The following is a 27,831-nucleotide window of genomic DNA, read 5'->3' as shown; positions in this document are numbered from 1 at the left end:
CTTGTTCTTCCCGCGCCCAATTTTCTATCCCTAGAGAAAACTAATTATTTACTTAAAACATTTTATTTAAAAATTTACACTTCCCTTTTACTCTATACAGCTTATTATACCATCATCGCACCAGCGATTTGATTTGAGAAATTAAACGAATAAAAAAGGTAATAACGTTTTCATGACTCAGCCATCGGTGCCACCGCCGCTGGTCTCCCAACCACCGCCACCGCCGCCTCCTCACTCACATGGCGCTGGTGTTCAAGTGCGCTGCGCCGGTTGCCGGATGATACTGACGGTGGTACCAGGACTATTGGATTTTGTTTGCCCGACTTGTCAGATGCATCAAATGCTACCGCCGGAACTCATGAGTAGGGTCCACAACAACCTTCAGTCGAAGAATACGCCACCGCCGCAAGTGCCTGCCCACGGCATCGATCCGACTAAGATCCAACTTCCTTGTGCTAATTGTAAGGCTATTCTTAATGTTCCCCATGGCTTGACTCGGTTTGCGTGTCCACAGTGTGGTGTTGATCTTGCTGTTGATGTTGCTAAAGTTAATCAACTCTATACTCCGCCTCCTCCTCCGCCCCCGCCTCCTCCTTCTCTTCCGAAAACGCTGCAACCTCCCGAGGAAGTCAACGAGGTCTTTCATCGGTTTTACTCTTCCACGTGTTTTTCATTCTAATTTCGTTAATTGTTCTGGATTGAATTACTTCTTAACTGGGGATAAGGAAGAGTTTTGCCATGTGACTATTGAATTACTGTGGAATTAACTGAATTTAGTATCTTTAGACTGAATTTAGAAATAATATTTGTTCTTCTACTAGTGAAATGAGTACATTATTTGACATTAGTCTTTTCTTGTTAGTTTCCATTATTATTTTGATTAAGTTATGCTCTTCAACTCAGCATTTAATTGTTTGATAGTTGATAAGTTATTCTCTTGTGAGTTTAATTAATTTTTAACTATGTTGGATTTCTTAATCTGCTATAAATAAGAATGATCAAGTGGCATAAAATAGCAAATGTTATATATGTATGATTAGCAGCAATGATGTGCATAGAGGAAATTATAAGATAGGATACAGATATCCTACATTGTTTATATGGAATCTTGATAGACATAAAGAGGACTTATGGTTTTCTTTCCTAAATCGTAAGCACATAGAGAAGAGTTGTCCTTTTGCTTGTATTAGGATTGTTACTTCGAAAGTTATTTTTATTCTTAATGGGAAGTGACTAAGTTTTTCCTTTTTTCTCTTTAAATTCTTTTTTTAATTATCTTGACTAACTAATGATAGTATAAACAAAGTTTATTTAAGCATGTAAGTGACCAAATTAGGGTGATTCGAAAGTAGTAGGCAGCACAAATAGGCCAATCTTCAACATCTACATTGTTACAAACTTTAAAATAGGAAATGTATTAAGCAAAGATGTTCAGGGTTAGATAGTTGTTCTTGGTTTTGATTTAGTATGAGCCAAGACATTAGTAGCCAACTCAGGTTTTTTAATGTAGGATTTAAAAAAGTCCTTTTTGGAAACAGATTGTTGTATCCGTGATTATCTTGTAAGTAATGATTTCATGTCTATATAAGTTCTCAAAGCTGAATTAAGAGGACCTAGACGGAGAGAGGGGAGATCACTTGACATTATGAGGATGCAAAACTTATTTACTCCCTCTGTTGCAATATATAATAAGGGTATCGCAGTCAGATTAGGAATTATCTGTATCGTTCGCAGGTGGATTAGGAACCGATTGGTATTTTCCTAATTCACCTTCTACATGTTATGCTCTAAGTAGAGTCTGTATAGGATTAGGTTTTCCTATTTAGAGTTGTATAGGGTTCGGTCTTCCTACTCGGATAAACCGGCTCTCTGTCTTCTGTTTAATGAGAAAAATAGTCAGATTAGGGTTTATCTGTATCGCTTTCGGTTTAGGAATTGTATCGCAGGTATTTTCCTAATCCGACTGCGATACAATTCCTAAACCGACTGCGACACAATCCCTAAACCGACTGCGATAAGATAATTCCTAATCTGACCTGCGATACCCTTATTAATATACATGTTGTTTTAGAGGGTGGCACAAGAATTAAGATTTGCTTTGAGGCTTGACTAAAATTACTTTATTACCCTTATGAATTGGCTTTTGATCTAGAGTATTTACCCAAGATTTTTTTTGGGCAGCAGATTGGTGTGGACCCTTTTTCATCCCTATCATGCATAATTATTCACAAAGAAGGAAAAATTACATGTATGGCAACTAATGCAATTATTTATGTTTATTAATTGTGAAAATGGGGTCTTGGGAATTGAAGCGTCTCCTAGGAAAACGTTGGAGGGTGAATTTAGTAGAAAATTGTGTAATTTAATTAATGAACCACTTATGTAGAAGTAAATTAAATAGGGGTATATTTGGTAAAATTAATTTATTTGTATAGATTAACTAAAAATGACATGTATTTTGGAACAAAAAAATTCTCTAGAAATACATCTATTGTGGAATGGAGGGAGTAGGAAGTTAGAGAATTTTGATATAGTATTGGCCAATCTGGTTTGGTTGGGTTGATAATTAGAGATGAAAAAGGAAACTTTGAATTGTTCAAGTGTTAAACTTTTTGTTACCCATACTTCTGAATAATAACTTGATTTCTTCTTATGTTAAATTATTACATAAGGGCGGCCCGGTGCACTACGCGTCCCCGCTGAGCGAGGGTCCGGGGAGGGGTCCCACCACAAGGGTGTACTGGGACAAGCCTTCCCCTACCAATTTATTTGGCAAGAGGCCGCTCCTAAGACTCGAACCCGTGACCTCTTGGTCACACAACAACAACGTTTACCGTTGCATCACTTGATTTCTTCTTCTTCTTCTTATTAATTATTTTGGAGGACACTGGAGTACTTTTATAAGTGAATGATTATGTAGAATCATGAACATTGTAACTTGCATCACTTTGATACTTTGGGTGTGTGAGAAGAATTCTTTTTGGGGCAACTTTCATCTGTTAGAGAGCTTAGGAAGGATTTTAAGAATTTTGAACCTCGTTCAGGCTTAAAATTAAATTTTAAGGACATAACCAAACCCTTGTCATCTATTTGAGGAGCTTCAGCCAAAATTTGAGAAATTGTTTCTGGATTAGGATCATGTCATGTTTTAAGTGAAAAAGACAGCTCATGTCTGTTGTACAATCTCAATGACTAAACATTCAACATAAATGGTTGACATTAAACTAAAAAACAATTTTGTATTTTGCTCAATCATTAGTATGTGAATGAAAGAGGATTGTTTGAATAGAACCTATTTTGCTCGGCCCAAATAAGTGAGCATTTAGTTTCATAATTCATTGACACCAAGATAAATTTGAACACATTCTCGTCAATATCCTCAATATGTGCTAAAGTAAATATAAATGCCGAATGACATGTATAGGAATTGGTTAATCAATAGTTTATTTTGTTATGGGGGTTTATAGATACTGCTTATACATATCTTATTTGTTATTTGCTAGAATAATAGGATGGAATTGGACAAGAGTATTATTTTATTCTATTCTATTCTATTACGGAACCTGCTTGGTATTTTTGTATTTGATTATTAGGTCCAAGTGTTGGATACACATCCCATGCTGTCATGTGATTTCCTGTGGTGAAAATATGCATTATAGTTAATTTTCTTCTTATTTTCTTTATTTCTTTCCATTAATTGAACTTCTTAGGTGGTTATTGAGGTGGAGCGGGAAGAAGATGAAGGTGGCACAGTGGGTGAAACATTTACAGATTATGTGAGTGCATTATATCCAATCGTTCGCATTACAATTGATGTTCTGTTCTTTGTTTCTCCATTATTGTTGAAACATTTTGACTTAACTGAGATTAAGTTCATGCTTATGTGGCTTTGTTTTGTTTTCTTCATGCAGCGACCTCCAAAACTTTCAATTGGACCGCCCCATCCCGATCCTATTGTGGAGACATCTTCCTTATCTGCAATCCAGCCACCTGAGCCTACTTATGATTTAAAAATCAAAGATGACTTAGAAAGAACAAAAGCTTTGTCATGCTTGCAGATTGAGACGTTGGTCTATGCTTGCCAGGTTGTTTTCCATTGTGGATCTTATTGTTTTATTCTGAATTCCCGGATTTATGAGGTATTCCTTGACAGAGGCACCTTCAAAACCTTCCAAATGGTGCTAGAGCTGGATTCTTTGTTGGAGACGGAGCTGGTGTGGGAAAGGGGCGAACAGTTGCAGGGTTGATATGGGAGAACTGGCAACATGGGAGGAGGAAAGCATTGTAAGTTTTGGGTTGTAATATCTGCATTTGAAGCATATCTTCTGTTTTTCTTCTTGTATTATTCTGGTTCGGTATTACTTTATTTTGGCTTCTTTTGTTTTTAGGCTCCGTTGCGTCCAGGACTGTGTTGTTTTTCAACTCCTGACCATTATTTTTTTGTCATTCTCTAATGATCTTATATAGGTGGATTTCTATCGGTTCAGACTTAAAATTTGATGCAAGAAGAGACTTGGATGACGTTGGTGCAACAAATGTTGAAGGTGAATTATGTATACTTGTCGTTTCAGTTTTCAGTTTTGAATTTATCAGAATAGCGGAAACTGGAATTAGTTATGCACATTTGGCTTGTCAATGGTTTTCTTTGAAATGGTGAGGTAGATTAATTTGGCTAATACTTAGGATCTTGACATAAGTGGTACTATACCGGGCACTTTGTTAACGCTTTTCAGAAACTATGAGTACACCAGTGTGTCATCATCATCTTCCCCTTTGTATCCAACAATCTTTGTTAAAGCTTTTCAGAAACTATGAGTACACCAGTGTGTCGTCATCACCTTCCCCTTTGTATCCATCAATGTAAACATATCTCTGATTACTTTAATCTCTTCAACTAACAAGTGTTCTGCAATTACCGGCAATGCTTTCTTCTTAAATCTATTCATCATAGAAAATTGTTTTTGCCTCATCCTCCCGATGTCTCCCAATGGGACATTTGGAGGTTGCTTTGCATTTTGTAACCACGGATGATCAAGCACATGCTGAACAGCTAAGTGCCTTTTGGGATCTGGGTCCAACATCTGCCCAACTAGACTTTTAGCACCCTCTGAAATCTGAGCACATGGTTCTCTCTTAAAATCAATACAACATCTCAAAATTACCAAAGCAACAACCTGCTCAGTCTGGCCCAAGACAGAGGAACCCCACACAATAAGATATAGAGGATACCCCACACAATAAGATATAGAGGATCACTCCAGCACTCCACACATCAACCTCTAGCCCATAATTTTGCCTCAGTTTCTTTGGGCCCATGTAATAAGGACTCCCAACAATCTCAAAATTTCTCCCTTGGTTTGAAAAAGATACAGAGGCCAAAATCAATAGCCTTTAGCACAAAATTCTCCTTATTAGCAAACGGGAAAGCCTCCAGTTCAAATCTCTATGCATAACTCCATTCTCATGACACATCTTGACAACTTCAGCTGTAGTCCTGGCAATATTAGCTGCGGCCCTCTCACTTCAATGTCCTCCAGCCACTATCCTATCAAAAAGCTCTCCTCCCTCACACAGCTCCATCACCAAATGGACATTTTCACAATCCTCATAAGTCGCTTTCAGTTTCACTATATTGTGGTGATTCGGTAAACTGGACATAATCACCACTTTTCTTCTCACGTCCTCGATATCTACTCCAGTCAGCAGTTTCCTCTTAGAAATCGACTTGCAAGCCAGAGCGTCCTTAGTCTCTCGGTTAGTACACAAATATGTGATAATACTGAATTCCCCGCGGCTGAGTCTCTGCCTAAGATATACTTATCCCCGATCCCAGGCCGTTGGGTGACCGAGATCACATCTTTCAAAACTCGGATCAGAGCTGATGATCGGATTGACTCGTCGGAGTAGGGATTAGGCGTCCGCTCTTTGGATTTCTTCCGTCTGGTTTGTGCGGTGCTTTTTGGGGTCCTTATTACATGGCCCCAGAGGTATTGAGGTGGAATTATAGGCCAGAGGCTGTTATGTGAAGCACTGGAGTGATCCTCTATATCTTTGAGTGTGGAGTTCCTTCTTTTGGGCTAAGATTGAGCAGGGTGTCGCTTTGGTAATTTTGAGATGTTGTATCGATTTTAAAAGGGAACCATGACCTCAGATTTCAGACAGTGCTAAGAGTCTAGTTCGTCAGATGCTGAAGCCAAATCCCAAAAAGTGCTTAACTGCCAGCAGGTTCATGACCATTTGTGGTTACAAAAGGCACAGAAAGCTCCAAATGTCCCATTTGGATACATCTTGAGGCCAGGCTAAAGCAGCTTTCTATGATGAATAGATTTTTAAGAAGAAAGCATTGCGGGTAATTCCAGAACACTTGTTAGTTGAAGTAATCACAGATTTGCTTACATTGATGGATACATAGAATGATGGTAAAGTAACATATGAGGAACTAAATTTTGTTCTTCGAAAGGTTGGTTCACAACTTGCTGAACCAGATATAAAGATGCTGATGTTGATGGAAATGGAACCCTGGACTATGGAGGGTTTGTAGCAGTAACAATTCATATTAACATCTGACAACAGTCAACAAGGATTCTTTTCTACCTTTTTATCTTCATCTTGTCCTAATTGTGGACAGCAAGTGTTCTTCGCCACCCATTTTCTTCTCATTCTTTTATATTTTGCAAACAGATTCTTGAATTTGATTTTTTCCCTGAACCTATCATTGTGATGTTTGATTTCTGTAATCAATTACAGGAAGTTATATTTCCATCCCTTCTTTGATTTCTGAGTTCGAAGGTGTGGATAAAACATTTTTTAGCTGATTGATAATTCAATATTAGGTTAACATTAATGTACCTTTTTGAAAGTGAAGTCCTCCTCACCTCATTCTATTTGTGCGATTCATCTGTAGCTTTTCTAATGTTGAATTTCTTAGAGTCCATTTTTCTAATATTAAACCTAACTGAGAAATTTTTAACACAAGATATCTTCATGCAGCTGTTACTGTTGATAAAGCCTTACGACTAACGTAAATAAAGGCTTAATTTGACTGAAAAATTTCCTAAAAAAATTTATTTAATTTTTTTGGGTATCTGTAATCTATAGATGATGAAATCCCAATATTGTGCAAGGTAAAGCCTTGTATTGCAATAAACCTCTTTTTTTTCGGGAAAAAAAGGAAGTTTAATTACCTTTTCACCTTTTAATTTTTGTCTACAATTGACTAGAAAAGACATACTTTTCAATCAATTATTGTCTGAGGAATGCAAGAGTAATATGTTGAATATCTAATCAAATACTTGTAAAAATATGTAATTGAGGCATTTGTTATTTTTAGATATTTATTTCTCTATGCAGTGCATGCTTTGAACAAGCTCCCGTATTCTAAACTTGATTCAAAATCTGTTGGAGTTAGAGAGGGAGTTGTATTTTCGACATACAACAGCCTAATTGCATCTTCTGAAAAGGGTAGATCTCGTCTACAGCAACTTGTTCAGTGGTGTGGATCAGAATTTGATGGTCTCCTCATATTCGATGAGGTATAAAGTAGAAGAGAATCATTTTTTTAATACCCACTCTTTATTAGTTAATAGCCCTGGTGATTGGATCTATATATAGGAAATAAAATTGTCATGGAACCGTTTTAGCTAAAAGCTCAAGATGATAGTTAAAGGTCCACTTCAAATTAATAGCTAACACACCCCCACACGCGAAAGCACACTTGGGCTTGAAGCGTGACAACACAGGCCCATATTACCATTTCCTGCAAATAACTCAACAAATGGGGCTGCCAGGAATCGAACCCAGGACCACTTGGTCACACTGGCTCTGCTACCATGTCATGGAACCGTTTTAGCTAAAAGCTCAAGCTGATAGTTAAAGGTCCACTTCAAATTAATAGCTGACAAAAATAAATAAATGGTTTTTCATTGAATGACTATTCATCTATTTATTGTGATGGAAATAGTAGCAAGAAAGTTCTATGGAAAAATGGTGGTTCAATTCGATCAGATTCAATGTGGAATTAGGATACAGGTGTAGGCTAAGTAAATCAATGGATAGTTTCAGTCCTTTTGAAAATACCAGTATAAATGAAGACCCAATTCTAAATGACACAGATAAACACACCTCTTGGAGTAATAATGACAACTCTAGTTCCAATTATCAACATAAAATGACACTCTTGGTATAGAATTTTGTGTCTAGCATGACTTGCTTCTAAGAAAGTTCAGTACTTCAATTTAAAGGTTTTGTTGTTTGATGAGTTCGATGGCTTCAGTACATTGTTCCACATTTATTTCTAAGGTTCAATTCTTCATTTCAGTGCCACAAGGCAAAAAATTTGGTACCTGAAGCTGGAAGTCAGCCAACACGAACAGGTGAAGCAGTTCTTGATATTCAGGTTTGTCCATGATTCATGAAATTAAATTTCAAAGAAATTTGTCTCAACTACTATGTCGAGTTGTTTTCTTAATTGATTATTGAGATTATGCTTTTTGTTTCTTGCGTAAAGTCTCTTGCTTTGGGGAATTCTTTTTGTGTAAATTCTCTTACTTTAAGGAATTTCTTTCCTTGAACTACCTGATAATAATTTAGTAGGTAAAAGCAAGATATAAAGCATGTTCTAGAAATTTACAGTTTTCATAAATTTTTATGTCTGTATTCCGAATTGCTGCTAGATTTCTGTGACATTAACAATGTGTATATTTTCATCACATTTTAAGAATCTTTTAAATCTTGTCTCTGATCATTGAATAGTTCTATATTGCAACTTGTCAATATTTGAACTCTACATGTTTTGCTATTCCATATAAAACATTAGTGGTTGTGCATGCATATATCCAGGGTTGCACATACTGTTCTGCTATAAAACTGCAATGATGAATCTAATGAATGCTTTTATCATCAGAAAAATAATGAGTTGGCCATTTTGTTTGTTATTTCGGAATGGCACAAGATAGTTTAGTTGTGTATTCTTGAATCTTAATAGTCAAATTCTAAAAACAGGCTCGACTTCCTGAAGCACGTGTAATTTATTGCTCAGCAACTGGTGCATCTGAGCCACGCAATTTGGGTTATATGGTTAGGCTTGGTCTCTGGGGCGATGGAACGTGTTTTCCTGATTTCCAGAAGTTTCTAGGTGTGGTAACTTCTCATGCTATTTATTTCTAGTTTGCTTCTTTGCATCTTTTGCATTATTTTTTCCTAGCATCATTCTATCTTATGCTATTTATGTTCAGTTGTTTATTGCATTTATATTTGTTTTGCCATTGTATTTTAGTTGAATGCATGAAAACAGTATAGTGAGATAAGAATATGAAAATGAAGCTTTACCTCCAAGATTGGTATTTTTCCCCTGATAGCTGATGAATAGATTGGTAGGGGAAGGCTTGCTCCCAGTACATCCTTGTGGTGGGACCCCTCCCCAGGCCCTCAGCGGGGACGCGTAGTGCACCGGGCCGCCCTTTTTATAGCTGATGAATAGATGATGATTATCTCAGCAGCATCCCACCTAGAGAACTGATACTGATGGTTTCACGATGGCAGTTGAAGGAAGTTCATTAATTTTAATACCCATGATTAATGAATTAACTTTCCAAATTCTTGAATAGTTGCTTTATTACTTAATAAATCTTTCACGATTCCTACTTTGTGCATATGTGAATTTATGAATGCTAAATGCTGCTATATTCCAATTAAGTTGTAAACCTATGATATCACAATCTTCAACTTTCACCTTTCTGGTCATTATTTGCTTGTGTATTTGTGTGTATATAAACATGTGTCATGTGTGTAAATCTTGAATTTCTTTGGGGGTTTCTCTATTTTTCTCCTTTGTTGTACCATTTCTTTTACTTTAAACGTTACCAGCGAATGCCGTTTTCAAGTGATATGCCGGACCTACTTATTATTAGAATGCTTTTGCAGGTGCTCTTGAAAAGGGGGGTGTGGGAGCATTGGAACTTGTTGCTATGGATATGAAAGCGAGGTTATAATTTTCAAAACACTTCTGTAAATAGTAGTACACTTAGGTGGTATTTGATAAAATTTAAAATTAAGTGCTGACAATTAAGTATTAAATTTTAAGTGCTGAATATTGTAAAATGCTGAAAGTATTAAATGGTGTAACTGTTTGATAAATACTAAAAATAAGTACCGCATATAAAAATATTAGTAGATAATATTCCACTTGAAGTTCTAAGTTAAATATTTTGACTTAACAAAATAAGTGATTTTTGACTTAACTGAAATTTTTAATTGGTTTTATTAAACAGTTTCAAAATCAGTAAGCACTTAATGTATTAATTTACATGCTGAAAGTTGTTATCAGACAAACGCTTAGTCACTTATGCATTTCATATATGTATATTCTGATTTGAGAATTTGTTCCAATCCTTAGGGGAATGTATGTATGTCGCACCCTTAGTTACAAGGGGGCTGAATTTGATGTTGTTGAAGCACCTTTAGAGGCTCAAATGATGGTAAGACATGTAAATCTGCTTATATTTTTGTCATATAGTCAATGTTTTTACTATATAATTATTGCATGATCAACTGTAATTGAAGGATATTGCTTATTTTATTTATTATTTTCTCTTAACATTTTTTTCCATGTTTTGACCCTTGGATGATTAGATCTCTCCCTGCCTCCGTACTGAACTCGGTTATTTGTGCTATTCAGGTTTTATACTATTGTTAAGGTTTGGCTAGTGATTAACATTAATTGTAATAGGAAAACTAAAGTTAATAGTATTATATATCGGTCTTCAAGGATGTTTACAATGTCTAAAATGCATTTAAATCGTAACCAAATAGTGGTTTGCAAGGTTTTTTTTAACTAACCAACTATAGAAGGTATGCCATTAAAACAATTGTATATTAACATTATAATGATTTTATTGGTTTTCATTTCAAAACATAACTTGATGTACTTTCTAAAAAAGAACATTAATATCATCTGTTGTTACTTAGACGTAACTGGAATTGGTAACCTAATTAAATTATTAATTAGGTTAATTCACAAAAAGTTCATTGCGCACCTACACTTAAATGCGATAAGTTTACTGGTTGTTTACATTATAGCTTATCTTAATGTTATCTCATATTTTATTAACCCATCAATTTTCTTGTTCTCTAGGCATGAACAAAAAAATTGTTGCTTAATCTTCAATGATACCTTCTGATTGACATTGCATTCAGAACTGTTTCTTGAGGATTATAGGTTTTGCAAGAAGTTTAGTTCATATCTATATATTGCATTGGCTAGACTTGCTTGTCCCTTTTTTATTATAAGTATTTGATTGCTTTATGAATCTTTAGGAAATGTACAAAAAAGCAGCAGAGTTTTGGGCAGAGTTGCGTGTGGAATTGCTATCTGCTAGTGCTTTTCTTGGTAATGACAAACCAAATTCTGGTCAGTTGTGGAGACTATACTGGTCAAGCCATCAGGTACAGAATTATCTTGGAACATGCTGCGTAATGTTTTGAATGTAATCTGATTGCATCAGATTTCTTTTTATTTTCACTCTTGTAATTTTTTTAAATTTAACATTTTTTGGTCATCATATATTTGTTGACCTTTTTTTGGCAGCGTTTCTTCAGACATCTTTGCATGTCAGCTAAGGTTCCTGTTACTGTCAGACTATCTAAGCAAGCATTGGTGGAAAATAAATGTGTGGTTATTGGTCTCCAGAGTACTGGAGAGGCACGGACTGAAGAAGCTGTGACAAAATATGTGCGTATTCTATGATGTGCTGTCTTCTCTCTTGTGTTCTTAAATAAATATTGGAACTTCTTTATAATGATGGATTATGAATATGTGGAGAAGGTATACTCATGACAACATAATCTAGAAAAGTGTACTGGTTGAAAAGAAAGGTTTATTCAATTATAGAAAACTCATCGAAGGATTTTTTTTTTTTTTTTTTCGAAATTGCATCTCAAAACTAGCTTGAAAAGCCAAGTCCACTTCTCCATCACGTGTTGCACATATGAGCAATGTTCTTTTAAAATGTCAATATTTTCCACTATCTTAATTTACTAGACTAACTGTTACATGTTAACCGTATCTCAAATTGGTGAATCAACAAAGAATGAAATGTAAGTGTATAACGTGTCCAAAAACAAATTACTTGCTCTAAATATGCCAAGCAAAAGAGAAGGAATACGTCCATGTTCATGTCCATGTCTCTCATATTAATATGTTTCTGTATTTAGTATTGAGTAGGAACAATGATTCCTATTTTACTTTTTTTCTAAGTAGGGTCTTGAACTTGATGATTTTATCTCTGGACCTCGAGAGCTTTTGCTGAAATTTGTGGAAGAAAATTATCCTCTACCAGAGAAACCTGAATCTCTCGCAGGTATGCTTGAGGTTTATGTTTCAGGTTGTTTGTATTTTCTGTATTACTGGTTTAGCTAGAGTTGGGTCATTCATTGAATTGATTCTTTTTAGGAGAGGAAGGTGTGAAAGAACTTCAGCGAAAGAGGCACTCAGCAACTCCTGGTGTTTCACTGAAAGGGAGAGTTAGGAAAGTTGCAAAATGGAAACCTGCAAGTGATGATGAAAGTGATGAAGACTCTGAAAGTGAGTATATATATCTCAGTTAATCTAAACATATTAAAGTGGTATACTCAAATCAATTTAGCAGCACTAAGTTTAACTGAGATGTGTATTTATGAATATTGCCCTGATACTGTTTGGTTTAGGACCAAAACTTCATTTGTGTAGTGGTGCAGAACTTTTCTTACCAGTTCGTTTCGTATGATACATGGTCTCGCTTGGTGCGCTCTGAAATACGGATGCCCTTAATTTTCACACTAGTAGGGCTACAAATAAGGGAAACATAGTTGACTTTTGTCTTGTTCATACTTTTGGCTCATTTGAGAATGGAGTACTCCTCCATGATTTGTAACTGAGCCAAGTCGCCTAGCTGTTCTCGGATTGCTCTTGTTGTTTGCTCCTCGACTTACCAGTTAATCAACTGATATACAAAAGACATGGCCTTACCATCTAATTTCTCTTTCTGAGCTTATTTCCAATGATTCATGTTCCATTTATATAAATTTGATTGTTCTCATATTCCAAAATTTTCAATTTGCATTCATCTCCTGATCCTAATTTCAGCTATTACTGTTTTGTGGATAATTTTCATAAAGCTTAACATGAATTCTTGAAGTAAATGACAATTTCAATTGAGTAGAACCTGTAATCAATATTTCCAGAGTTGCTATGATCTTGTAAGATCCACAACTCATTGCACTTCCCACAGATCATCGTGAGTTCATGCATCAAGTGAAAAATCTTCTTCTCTCTTTTCACTCCTTATCACTGAGATTGATAGAACTAGGTATCTAACATCTAAAGGAATTGCCTTTTAGGTATTTTGACTCCATTAATTGTAGTCCCACTTGTGAATCTTCCTCGTGTTACTATAATAAATACAATACCTCTATTGGAAACCCTGGACTTCCGATTATTTCTCTATTGTTATGGTTTTTCGCTTGTCAAGCTTGGCTTTTATCTATCAAAATTGTGTTTCCAATAAGTATTTAGTATAACTTGTTCTGGTGCATGCTTAGATATTTAATCCATGAACAAAAGTTCAGTTTTTCGTTATAAGATATAAATATTCCACCTTATGTGAGACAAGCCTCTGCGTTCAATTGGAATGCTAGGTTACAAATTCTGAAATGATTATATACTTCATTTCATCACATGCTTTATCTTTATTATTATTATTATTATTATTATTATTATTGTGGTACATGCAGCTGACTCTGGAAACGAATCCACTTCTGATGATGAGTTCCAGATCTGTGAGATATGCACTGGTGAAGAGGTAAAGGTTGCTTGTTTATTAATTCTGTTAAATGCAATATTAATTTCATTTAATTTCAATTGCAGGACAGGAAGAAATTGCTGCGGTGTTCTTGTTGTGGTCAACTGTTCCATCCTGCATGTTTGATCCCACCAGTTACAGATTTAGTAGCTGAAGACTGGTCATGTTATTCATGCAAGGAAAAAACAGAAGAATTCCTTCAAGCAAGGCAAGCTTATCTAGCTGAACTCTTGAAAAGGTAAATAAAATTCCATTATTCTTTTTCTGATTACTTTAAATTTTATCATTTTCTACTTTTCAGGTGTTGTTGGACACCAAACATCTCTGAATTTGTTACAGGTATGAAGCAGCTTTGGGGCGCAAGTCAAAAATTTTGGAGATAGTCCGTTCACTGGATCTCCCTAATAATCCTTTGGATGATATTATTGATCAGGTAGCCTAATAACTGGTCTCTCTCTTTCTTAAGATTTGTATATGCTGATGTACATGCTAGATAAGTTCAGATACGCTTCCATCATCTTCGTATAGTGTGCAAGTCCTTGCTCATACTTTATTACTAGACTAAACTGCAATTTAGGAGCAAGGCTTCCTTTATTATCATTGTGTAGCCAGAATAAATTCAAAGTTGTAGTATATCCCCCAATTGTATATGGAAGCCCAAGGTGCTGCTCATAGTCGAGGCTTTTGTGTTTGTTTTCCTCAACAAACACCCATTATTATATGTAGGTGAGAATATTTACCAAGGGACTACACAGTACACACATTGCTATACGTGGTTGAGAAGATTAGCAAGGGACTCTGTGTTAGTGTTTCGTATTTCTCAAAACATTGAACTATATTTTCTTAAACTAAATTGAGACAAATATTTTCGAAGTGCATTGTGTACAATATCGTTTTATTCTGTATCCCAAAAGAGAGGGAAAAAGAGAAGTACGTAGACTTTTGTATGTGTAAAAGATGATTGAATAATGCTGAATTGATAGCTCCTAAAAACTAATGCCAGAAGCCCCTGCATCAAGCTTAAGCCATGAATTACTGAATGATGGTAGGAGGTTCATACATGAAGCCTGAGAAAAATTTATCCAATTTGCAGGTCATTTGAAAGATAAGAGAACTGAAAAAATAAATCTCAATACTTTCATTTGTAAACATGCTGTTCAATTTGGGTGCTGGTGACAGTATATCTGTATTTTGAAACTGATGTTTGGTAATATTCTGTTGGTTGATGTGCTTTTGACCATGAATTTGGTGTTCATGCAGCTTGGCGGTCCTGATAAAGTTGCAGAGATGACTGGGCGCAGAGGTATGCTTGTAAGAGCCTCTAATGGCAAAGGTGTAACTTATCAAGCACGAAACACGTGAGTTTATGTGCCTTCTCTCTGTTGTGGTTCATTTGTCTCTTATTGATGTTTTTTCGTGTTGTTATATTACTTCAGAAAGGATGTTTCCATGGAAATGGTCAACATGCATGAGAAGCACCTATTTATGGAGGGCAAAAAACTAGTTGCAGTCATATCCGAGGCTGGATCAGCTGGAGTTTCTTTGCAGGCAGATAGAAGAGCAGTAAACCAGGTATGCCTATTCATTTAAAGATCCAAGGCTTAAAAAAAATAAAAAGGTAATACCTGTTTCTTTAGAACTTGGTATGAACTAATTAACTGAGATCAGTCCTATGAACTTGGCTGCAATTCCTATTTAATTGGTGGGTTCATGAAACATTTTCTCCTCCAGTTTGTGAAGGAGATAAATTTGTCTTGGTAAATAAGTTAATTACATTATTTTTTGTGTATAGAGGGGAATTCTTTTTTACCAAAAACTGCCATATATGTGTGTGTATTTCAATTTGGTTGCAGATTTGTGTATGGAATTCATTCTATACAGTTTCGGTTGAGTGGAAAGAAGCTTGGTCCTAATGTCGAACCCATATCCTATCACAAACCCAAAAGTATTTTTGTGAATATTTGTAACAATTTTTATGGATATTATAAGCATTAAATTAATTTAGTATTGGAAATTAGTATTACAATATTACAGTTGGTTATATTTGTATTTAAACTCTATTTATACACAATTAAATTACAAACTTCGTATGAGAAGGCCTTTGAATGTTTTAGTTGTATAAAATATTGAAGGGTCTGATTTGACTTAGTATTTTATTGATATTCAATAGAGGATATGAATAATGATTGTAGTTATTAATTTATGTATATGCTGGATAAAAGATTATATTAGCTGCTTATTATCAATGGATTAAGATTGACTTTTAAATCTAGGTGAAAATAATTTATGAATATAAATTCAATTGGAGTGGAGATATCTGTAAACCGATTATAGAATACAGTACTATGAATAATTATTACACCATTATCTGTAAAAGTCTTAGCTGTCAACTACTATCTCATATATATTTTATGGAAATTCAAGTTGATTCCACTCAAATCATTTTTTCATAAGACAAGCTTGAACTAACTGTAGATCTCATTTTTCTACAATTGGAACCTTGATGTCTGGGAAAACATAGCAACCTAATTGACCTCTGGACCCCACTTGATGTGTCACCACCTGACCTGTGCTACTTGACACCTATATTCGTAAAGGCTTGAGAATCATTTGCTCGAGTTTGTTAATGATCACCTTTCTGGCATTTTTTCTCATCTGCATGGTTGTGCTTTTTGACAGACTTGGAAAGGTCTTTCCTCTTTGCAATTTGTGCCTTTTACATCTATCTTTCTGCTATTTGACACTTGCATTTATGCCAACAGAGAAGAAGGGTTCATTTGACACTAGAACTTCCTTGGAGTGCCGACAGAGCAATTCAGCAGTTTGGAAGAACTCATAGGTCAAATCAAGCTTCTGCACCAGAATATAGGTGGGATATACTAGTCACATTTTTTCTATTTTGACTTGGCTGCATACATCAGGTTGACTCACTTTTAGTTCATCTAGCAAATTTGTAATCCTCTTTATTGAATATTAATTTAACAATTACTAAAAGAATGCATGTAGACACACTCAAATGCACTTACATTACATGCTAGTGATAGTGACTGAGGAGGCTTGAAGAGTAGCCAAATCACTTCTTCTGAGGCTTCTTGGAATATATATATTGAAAATACATGGTGTGGACAGTTAGGATTTGGTAAGGTGCAGTTTGTTAAGTTTGGTAAAATAGCATCGCTGATGCTAGTGTCCTGTGAGTTAAACGGACTTAACCAAATATTAGAACTTATACATACAACAACAATGACAACTAAGCCTTACTCCAACTAATTGAGATTGGTTATGTACCCCATCCTCTTTTCCAATCAGTTGTGTTAATATACTATCTTTTTGAAAGATTGAGCAATTGCAAGTCATTTTGATGACTGTCAATGAAGTTAGCCTCGGTCTTCCGCTTCCCTACTTTAGTTACTCTTATTCCCTTGCATTTTGGCACGGAATTGTTCATCGACCAGCATTTAACATGTCTGAATTACTTTAGACGTCTTTTTTGTTCTTTTGAAACGAAACAATTTACCTTGACAGATTATGGTCAAAATGGTACAGATCTAATCTGTAGATGCTGTTTTGTGATTAAGGCCCTTCGTTTTGCAGAAAATATTATTTCTGGAAATCATTCTCTATTGTTTATGTGCATATTGTGAATTATTGAAGTAATCGACCAAAGGGTTTGATTAATTTTAAAGCACTGTTTTTTGCCCCAGAACAAGAAGTTAATATTGTGAAAAAATAGAAATGCATGAAAGATATTTATCTCGCTAGATATCCATATGGGCACTTAATAAGAAGTTTAGTGACCATTGTGGATAGTCTCTGGCAAATCACTTTCACACTATTGTGTCCACCAGATTTTGTAACCGACACATTACCTTTTTCCCCATTTCCCTTTTGGAATACAAGAAAAACACATGCAGTTTTCATTATCCAAATTGTTCTGGTGGTCTCTTTGATTTATGTAGATTTATTAATCTTCTCCATTGAATTCATAGGATTTGAGAATGATCTTTTTGATCGAATACTATTTAATTGTTTTCCAGGCTACTATTCACTAACCTTGGTGGCGAACGCCGATTTGCATCTATAGTTGCCAAGAGATTGGAATCTCTTGGAGCATTGACACAGGGAGACCGCAGGTAAGCTGACAATGAGCTTTGAGAAATCAAATTGTAGAATTATAATCTAGTACGTATCCCATAGAGTTTTGAATGCTTGCAGGGCAGGACCATCATTGAGTGCTTATAACTATGATAGTGCTTATGGGAAAAAGGCTTTAATGGTGATGTATAGAGGAATAATGGAGCAGGTTTACTCATCTTCTTTAGTACCTCTTTTTACACTCACTTTACTTGGAAGTTCAAGTGTGCAAAATAACTAAAGTAGAGTTTTCAGGATAACCTGCCAGTTGTACCTCCGGGGTGTTCATCTGAAAAGCCGGAGACGGTTCAAGAATTTCTCTTGAAGGCAAAAGCTGCTCTTGTGGCCGTTGGAATAGTTAGAGACTCTGTCATCGGTAATTTATTTTTCTGGATGTTTGTTAAATTTAGTACTATCAAAATGCCAGACCAACCTATGCCAATTGGAGTCCGCAACTGCCAAATTGCAGACTTCCTTTCAAGCCAAGGCATCTTTGCCCGGATGATGATGAATTATTTACCAGTTACTAACAATTTTGAATATTGAAAAATAAGTTCATTTTTCTTTATGATATGTGTTACTCCCTTATTTTTTATATGTCAGTTTAAGGTTTTTCATCAAAACCAATGCAATATTAATGAGACCATTAAAATGACTAATTTACCCTTAATACTTCCCTCCCAAATCTCTACTTTCTATGCAAGACTTCTCTCTCTTCTTAATTTTTATGGTTTAATTAAGATTATTTGCATTAACAGTTGTTCTCTCTTACCATAAATAGGGGTAGATTAGAGAAAGTATTATCAGAAGTGCATTGGTAACACAAAACGACATATAAAAATGAACAAATTGAAAAGTCTAAAACTTCATATAATATAAAACGGAGGGAGTATTAAGCTTAGTGTTTACTTTGTTCTTTTTCCTGTCATGTTTCTGTTTAGTTTTTAAGTTTCAAGTTCCTGTAAATGCAGGCAATGGGAAGTTATCTGGACGTATAATTGATTCAGACATGCATGATGTTGGGCGTTTCCTCAATCGGCTCTTAGGATTGCCACCTGAAATTCAAAATAGGTTCTGGTTTATTGATTGAAAAACTGATACGCTCGAGTAGATTAGAGCCACAATCAGATGCTAATACCGTAAATATGCAGGTTGTTTGAGTTGTTCATTAGCATCTTAGATCTTCTTATTCAGAATGCACGCATTGAGGGAAATCTTGACTCTGGAATTGTTGACATGAAAGCTAATTTAATCGAATTACAAGAAAGTCCAAAGGTAACCCATCTAACTCCTCTTGGATTAAAACCATTGGTTATTGTTGACCTGACTTTATTTCCTTGCAGACTGTTCATGTTGATCAAATGTCAGGGGCATCAACAGTTCTTTTTACTTTCACTCTTGATCGTGGAATAACGTGGGAGGTATTTTGTTTTATTTCCTTTTCATTCTTGATTGTCTACTCTCTGTTTTAGTGCATGTGATTTCTGATAAATGATGATGTAATATGAAACCTTTCATCTATGCTAGTCTGCAAGTACCATGCTTGAGGAAAAGCAGAAGGACGGGCTTGGCTCTTCCAGTGATGGTTTCTATGAATCTAAGAGAGAATGGTTAGGAAGACGTCACTTCATTTTAGCATTTGAAAGGTATGAGATGACTTTTCATGTATTTGTAAATCAAACAATGGTGTTTCTGGCTAAATGCTCTATTTCCGAATCACAAAGATCTGTTACAAGTATTCAACCTGAAAATATTAGTTTGTTTATCTAAGCATGGAACATTGGAGGAGAATTACTTTTAGGTAAATTGAGAAATGGAATGCCTTGAACATGGGAGGGGAATTATTTTTCAGGTCGGGTTTTTTTATGTGTCCCACAGCAAAGCATGGCTTTTAATTCCTTTCTTCAACTAACTGCCTTCTCCCTCAAGCTGTGTTCCCGTACTCTTTGATACATTATTTCATCTAGTATAATTCTCCAAACCTGTGGTTCAGTATTAGATTGATCAACCTCTTTACTTTATACCTTAGCTCTTTGCCCTTACATATAAAAGGGCGGCCTGGTGCACTATGCATCCCCACTAAGTAAGGGTCTGGAGAGGGGTCCCACCACAAGGGTGTATTGGGGGCAAGCCTTCCCTTGCCAATTTTTTTGGCAAGAGGCCGCTCCTAAGACTCGTATCCGTGACTTGTTGTACACCAATTTTCATTGGAGCCAGAGTGACTTAGTGTTTTCAAATTTCTTTCTTATTAATGCAACTTACTTCAACTAATGTTGGATCCTGAACTTGCTGAGACCCCCTTCATGGTTATGATTATTTCATCCATCCCATTAGGAAAGTTTAGGCAATGTGCTTTCTCACGACATCGTGTCACCATAGTCTGTCCCTTCCTTTTCTTATTACTTTAATCGTAGTATGAAACCTTCTGTTGATATTTGCTCATCTACAATTCTTGTGTGTGAACCATTTCAAGGACCTTTCTCACAAATTCATCAATGTGTTTCTGTTCTGCTTTTCCATTAGATTTTACAAACTCAAGGGAAGAACTGTGTCAATAAAGATTTTTCGATACATTTTCATGATGCTATCTTGTATAGGAGCTACTAGGTGCTGGACGCATGATTTGATGGCTTTTTTTATATTTAGGCTGCTTGGCAGTTATTATTAGTTAACATTACTGAACTCAAATTCTGAAGAGGTCACTATTTATTCTTATATATGTGTGTGTGTGTGTGTGTTACTACAGTTCTTTTCAATTTCGTTCTTGTTCTTTTGCTCATTTTCCAAATAACTTTTGGTGCTTCAGATTAATAGATACTTATTTCAACATTACCTTTTTCTGTTCAGTGCTGCTTCTGGGATGTATAAGATCGTCAGGCCTGCTGTTGGGGAATCATTAAGGTATGAAATATTAACCAGGCTCAATCTGATTTGCATTTGATTGATTTTTGGTTACTGATATTTTTACTATGACTAGGGAAATGGCCCTGACAGAGTTGAAAACTAAATATAGAAAGTTATCATCTCTTGACAAGGCTCGTACTGGTTGGGAAGATGAATATGAAGTTTCATCCAAACAGGTATGGTGGATAGGATAGATCTTTAGATGTTGTTGTCTTTGCAATTCTGTATTTGGAAATGTTAGGTGTTATTCTAACTGGTAGGCTAAGTTTGCATAACTGGATGTGCGCATTTTTAGATTATCGAATGAACACAGGATATGCAAATACAGGAGTTAATTACATCCATTGTCCTCCAACTATAAAAGATAATGAAACAAAAAGGCTATAAATCTTGAATTCTTGTTAAAAAAAGTCATGGCCGTTTAGTTTTGAGTTTATCCATGGTCCTTTTGCTTGGAAACCAGCAAAGACATTCGCTGGAGATGCCACGCGGATGCTATATATCATAATTTTGCCATGTGGAAAATAAAAAAACAAAAAAAAAATATATATTTTTACATTTTATTTCCCACTTGGCAAATTTTTTGTGGAATATATATATATATATATAGTTTCCACGTGGTGATATTTTAATGACATCATCCATGTGACATTTTTGGCGAATATATTTGCTGATTTCCCTACAAAAGAACCATGGGTGAAAACAAAGTTAAACGGCGATAGCTTTCTCGTTAAGAATTTACGGCATGTCTGTTTCATTTCTGATAGTTGGAGGACCATGGGTGTAATTAACCCTAAATACAGCTTTTTATTCTTTCCTATGCAATGTGATGTATTCACCTTTCTGATCTTGATTTTTAACTTACTTGAACACCTATAGAAGGCTGCAATGCAAGTTTCTTTTATACTCCCAGCACGAACACCAGAGAGTGGGAACATGGGTTTTGTATATGTACCTTGAGTCTTTTTTCAACTTGTAGCGGAGTGATTCGGTTAATCAGACATGATCAATTTCAATTTAAAAAAGCAGAATCATATTGAACAAACTGTCATATGTTGTATTCTCACTTCAACTATCTCTCACCCTAAGTGGCTCAGTCGTGCCATCTAGCAGTGGCAATTTAGGGTTACCATGTCAAAATCTGTTATGTTATTTATACGTTTCTATATGATTATATATATGATATAAATGATATAAATGCAAGAAAAATGGTAATTGCGTCTTGTCAGCCTGGTTTCTCTATAAATAGTGTTATCATGTTAGAAATTGTCACCTCTATCATCTATTGATGTGATACACATTTGGACATGTTTTGTTGGTGAATTTGTAATATTTTTATTTTTGCAATTTTCTTCTTGAGCTTTCTATTACTGAAATTTATAGCAAGTCTGCTAGTGTTTCAATTGACTCTCCATTTGCTTATGGTTACGCAAGCTTATTGTTTATTCAACCTGCAGTGTATGCATGGACCCAAATGTAAGCTTGGCGATTTCTGCACAGTTGGTAGAAGACAACAAGAAGTGAATGTTTTGGGTGGTATTATTCTTCCTGTTTGGGGCACTATTGAAAAGGCCCTAGCTAAGCAGGTAAAATTTCCCATGAGAAGTAGATTACATTCCTATATTTTGTGGCTGACTGTTGATACACTAGTCAATTTTCTTTTTGAATATACAAAATTTTTCTTTCGTTATTTATTATGGATAAATAAAAAAATAAATCATGTGATTTCACGATTTGTATAGACTGTAAACACAGGTCTGAGTTTTCCTCCATTTGGAAAGATAGACTTTTTCAATAAAACCTTTAGTAAACAAGGAATTTAAGTCATTTTTATGTTGCTTGAAAATGCTCCTTTTTTCAATTTATAATTCATTCGCTTGAAAATGTTTTTATATGTTGGAAAGTGTATAATCGAATGGAACGACAGCTGAAATTTTTGTTTTGAATGTTTACCGTGTAAGCAATTTTAGATGATTTTTTAGTGAAAAAGTTTGTTTTTGTAAATGGAGGAAACCTGGACTCGTATTTGTGAACTTTCCAACTATAGGAATGTCTTTGTGAATTAGTAAAACTACAAGGTTTATTTTTTTACTTTGCTCCAAGTCAAATTAGCGGGGCATCAAGTACCACATCCGAAATATACAGTTTTGAGTCTTTGCTAGTTGATACTGAAGTTGTCTTCACTGGCTACTATTAGGTGTTATATTGATATCTTATATAAATTATTAAGATAAGGGTCAAATTTTCCATAAGAGAGTCTCCAATCGCTAAAATAATATAAACAATTGACTCTTACTCTTAGCCATTTAAGAGTTTAAATAACGTTATCTCCAACAATACTCCTTATTTATTTTTTATCATTAAAATTGTCATGTATTGTTATATTTACGAATAGTGAGAGTAGATGGACTCCTCAATAATAAATTTTTAATAAAAAAAATAAGTAGGGGAAGGGACTGGGAGTGGAGAGAGACTCCTCAATAATATAGAGGGAATGGTGACTCTTAGTGATTTGAGAAGTGGCTAAGAGTCTCTTAGAGTTGGTTTTTAACCCAAACTCCTCAAAATTAAGAGCCTAATAAAGGAGTCTATTGGAGATGTTCTAACGTTGTTGGTGAATTTTAATTTTACCCTCATAGTAAAAGACAGCCCCATTCTATCCTAATGATAGAAACTTTTGCTCCATTTTATCCTCATTATAGAAAACCTAGTTCAGTTTTACTCAAATCCAGTTTTTGATCACTTTTTTCGGGCTTTTAATAAATAAATACCAACGAAAATTAGTTTCCTTGGGAAAGGGTAAAATTGAGAGCTAGAATTTCTACCAGGTGGGTAAAAAATTGGACTACTTTGTACTCTGAGGGCAAAATTGAACTTCCCCAATAACCTTATGGAAAATTTGACTCATATCCTTAAATTATTTGTAGAGCAAAGCTTTAATATTTTATTTTCCCAAATATGTTACCTTCGAGTGCAGTTCATTATTTCCTTAAAATCGAAGCATGCTCAAGAAGGATGCCGCTGCAAAATTGGCATTCTCGTTCTGAAATCACTTTATGTTTATTCTTCGATGATGTCAAACACTGAAAAAACTTGCCTAACTTTTTTGACAGGCACGCATAAGCCATAAGCGGCTCCGTGTTGTGCGTTTAGAAACCACCACAGATAACCGGCGGATAGTCGGTTTGCTTGTCCCAAATGCTGCTGTTGACTCTGTGCTTCAAGGTCTGTCTTTCATTCTATCTCAACCTGGGTAAATTTCATTAATGGTCATTGAAGTTTAGTGTTTGTATCGCAAAGGTCCCTGAGCTTCATTTTCTTTCGGTAAATCCATAGAACTACACTTTGGATTTCAATAGTCATTTTGGTAAAAAGAAATTACAAAAACTCACCAGAGTGATATAGAAGAAAGTTAACTATACGCTAAGTAAGCGTAATGCCAGACATGTTTTGACTTTTATGGCTGATGTGGCAGCCACATGGAAAATTCGCCACAAAGAAATTTAAAGAATCAAATTGTTGTTTGTTTGAAATGGCGATTAGTCTACCCATAGTCAATTGTCTTTAGTTTCACATAAACATTTCACAAATGGATTAAACCCCTATTTGTCTTGTGTGGTATCCAAATTTTGTCATTTGGCCCTTGTGAGTATCATTTGGTAACATTTGCCTCTCACCTATTCTCATGTCACATTTAACCCATAAATGGAAATTAACTAATTTGTTAAATTCTAACACGTCACAATTTTTGACACCTGATATGCACGGGTGACAGTTTTTAATTTTTTTTCCCACAGATTTAATATGTGGCTAAATAAGGAATTAATTTTTTTATTATTTATCCACATATTAAGTCTAGATGGGAAAAAAATTAAAAAAATTGCTATATTTACATGTCACGTCAATATTCAACTAATAAATTAGTTTTCCATAAAAAATGGGTTAAATATCACCTATGAGAGTAATTCAGGGGCAAATAATACTATAGAGGGCAAATGACAAGATTTTGGATACCACATGAACTAAATAGGGATTTATTCCTTTCACAAATTGACCATAGCAACTCTATTGAAATCAAATCTGAAGTGCTAGATTTTATTTAAAGAAAGTGAAGTTCAGTTACCTTTGTAAAGTAGTCCTCTAACTTTAGTAAGTGTAATTTACCTGTACATTTTCTGTTCTGATTCTGTTTTTCCTTTTCTGGATTTGCAGATCTTGCATGGGTTAAAGATATCGATGATTGAAAGTAAAGTGTAAACAGCTGGAATTGTGCAGGTACAATCGTGAAACATCAGTGAGTGAAAAGAGAAGTTATCTTTTGCACCACTAGATGAAATTGTGCAGTAATTTTTTGCTTAATATTATTTTGAGCTTCATTCTTCCCTCCATTTTTGGCATATATAATTTTGTAGAAAAAAAAAAAAAAAAAACAAGTTACTAGGCTGTATTGTTCATAGCTCTTCTTCTACCTGTTTGTAAATTTAATCATATAAACTACAGAGTATAATTTAGTCCATGAAATAGATAAAACCGCTTCCCTTCTGTACTTTAATTTATTCTTCTTAACCATTGTGTGAGACGGGTTGTTTTTGTAAATCATATCGTCTTAGGAATGGATAGCCTTCACTTTCGAGTTGTGTTTAAGTCGGTTTCTTAGGTTGATTATGTGGTCCGCTGAAACCAGAAACGGTTATAGATGCTATTTCATGGTTTTAGGTAAATTCCACCGTTTCTCCGTTAAAAAAACTAATGGTATTTTGCTTTCTACAAAATGATTGTGTAGATATAAAGTTCTCTACACATTTTTGTAAAATTGATAGAATTTAAAATTACAATTAAATGTTAATTTCATTGAATAGTTGATTTATTTTTCATCATAAAATTGAACTAAATTTATTATTTGTCACTAATAATAATTTTAAAGTTCTAAATAAATTATAATTTTGAAGTTCAATTTTATCGGGTTTGTATAAAAAAAAGTTGTAAAGTTGGCTGTTAATTCTTGTAAAACCTGGATATTATGTTATTTTCTAATGTATTTGAATGTTCTTTTTGCTCGTTACAAAAAAATAACTATATAATACATCTTGATATAAATAATTAAAAAAATTCAATTTAAAAGTATATCAGAGAATGTTGAATTTTTACGTCATAGCACGTAAGTAAGCTAGAAAGAAATGCTGTCCAGCTAGCAATGAAACCTTTTTGAAATGCTGTCCAGCTAGCAATGAATTAGTCTACGGCGCAGACTGACTTAACTTCGACCTTTATTCGTTACTTCTCCACTCTTGACTAGCTTACTCCTTCGACCAGACTGTTTTCTTTACACCTCAACCCTCCTTTTTAGTAAGAGTTCTTTCTTCTTATGTAAGATAAGTTTAACTTGTTAAAGTTACTTTTGTTATGCTTAACACATGGAAGTCGACCCTAGAGTTTAGGAAGTAGAGTTACAATATTAGTAGATAGTGCTTGAAGCTGTTTTTGGTCAAAGCGAGAAATACTTATCCATGTGTTTTCATGAAGAAAAACAGTATAACTTCTATATAGGAAAACATCCTACAAATAAAGGAGAAAGAAGAAAAAAAGAACTACAAAGTGTTTGTTTTAACTTTTCGGATGAGCGTTTAGCGTTTCATTCTGAACTAAATGAAATGTAGCGTTAAGTTAGGTTTATATAACTGCGGAGTTTAACATTTTCTCTGGAAACTGCAGCGTTTTGCAAACAATGTATTTTTAGAACATGTTTATATTGGATATTTTAAATGCGAATAATAATATTTTAATATAATTTTACAAAAAACTAATAATTAAATAACTAATAATAAACAGGCAAATAGTAATACAACAAACAGGTCCTACATCTATTATAAAAGATTAAGTAAAACAATGCAAATGAGATGTTTATCTTCTAGCTGAAGGTGGAAAATTCCTAAAATCTGAATAAAGAAAACATTTTGTGGGGTCTTGGTTTAGAGCTCTAACCACCTAGTATATAATTATACAGCTGACCAAGTTTTAGTGAAGTTAAATATCACTCCACTTAAGAAAATATGAGGCATTTATTGAATTAAATATATATACTAGGTTCTGTTCTTTACTAGTGAAGTTAAATAAACTTTGATCACTAGGTTCTGTTGTTTTTTGGGATAATTACTAATTTGATTCAATCAAAGACCCCAATTTACATATCTAACCCACATTACCTCAAAGTTACCAAATTAGACACTTTCACTCATTTTGGACAAAACTAACCTTAGTTCCATTCGACGAATCGATCGATCGATCTTCTTCTTCTTCTTCCTCCTCCTCCTCGTCCGCTTCATTTGCTGCTTCTTCTTCTTTTTCTTCTTCTTCTTCTTCTTCTTCTTGTTCGTCTTCTTCTTCTCCGTTTCAACTTCTTCAATTTCTGATACCAATCGTTAGCGACTTTTGAGATTTTTGACATATTATGTTTAATTTCCCGTACAAATGGTATACTTTTTGCTTATACGCTTGCTTTTCTCGTTGGTTTTGCCTCTTTCATCATCTATAATGGTATCGTTTCAATTTCCTCTATTTTCCATAATTGTTTTCCATTTTCATCCATTGTTGTCGCATTTGTGACGAAATTGTCGTATTTCGTCAATGCGCCAAGAACTGTCGCATTTCGTCGCAAATACGACAAGAACTGTCGTATTTCGTCGCAAATGCGACAAGAGTTGTCGCATTGACAAATGCGACAGTTCTTGTCGCATTTGCGACGAAATGCGACAGTTCTTGTCGCATTTGTGACGAAATGCGACAGTACTTGTCGCATTTATGACGAAATGCGACAATTTCGTCACAAATGCGACAACAATGGATGAAAATGGAAAAAATTATGGAAAATAGAGGAAATTAAAACGGCACCATTAAAGATGAAGAAAGAGGCAAAACCAACGAGAAAAGCAAGCGTATAAGCAAAAAATATACCATTTGT

General features: G+C 34.8%; 1 protein-coding gene and 1 pseudogene across 1 annotated transcript; one reads left to right on the top strand and one right to left on the bottom strand.

Annotated features, from left to right (window-relative positions):
• On the top strand, positions 1-25,425 carry LOC136206973 (protein FORGETTER 1). Its single transcript, XM_065998202.1, has 32 exons — positions 1-637; positions 3,711-3,776; positions 3,912-4,085; positions 4,154-4,284; positions 4,468-4,544; positions 7,351-7,532; positions 8,318-8,395; positions 9,001-9,133; positions 9,922-9,982; positions 10,394-10,475; positions 11,314-11,442; positions 11,585-11,728; positions 12,257-12,356; positions 12,449-12,580; positions 13,768-13,835; positions 13,901-14,073; positions 14,175-14,268; positions 15,096-15,193; positions 15,272-15,407; positions 16,598-16,704; positions 17,873-17,968; positions 18,051-18,138; positions 18,225-18,345; positions 18,941-19,040; positions 19,121-19,244; positions 19,313-19,390; positions 19,497-19,615; positions 20,817-20,870; positions 20,947-21,049; positions 22,331-22,459; positions 23,987-24,098; positions 25,086-25,425. The coding sequence occupies exons 1-32, from the start codon at positions 173-175 to the stop codon at positions 25,115-25,117; spliced, it is 3,786 nt and encodes a 1,261-aa protein (XP_065854274.1). The 5' UTR covers positions 1-172; the 3' UTR covers positions 25,118-25,425.
• LOC136205915 (calcium-dependent protein kinase 10-like) lies at positions 4,803-6,660 on the bottom strand (annotated as a pseudogene).
• Positions 25,426-27,831: the final 2,406 nt, after the last annotated feature.

The sequence above is a fragment of the Euphorbia lathyris genome, chromosome 9, assembly GCF_963576675.1.
Source record: "Euphorbia lathyris chromosome 9, ddEupLath1.1, whole genome shotgun sequence".
NCBI classification, from domain to species: Eukaryota; Viridiplantae; Streptophyta; class Magnoliopsida; order Malpighiales; family Euphorbiaceae; genus Euphorbia; species Euphorbia lathyris.
The sequence above is the reverse complement of the archived record's forward strand: the minus strand, read 5'-3'. Positions and strand labels throughout refer to the sequence as shown.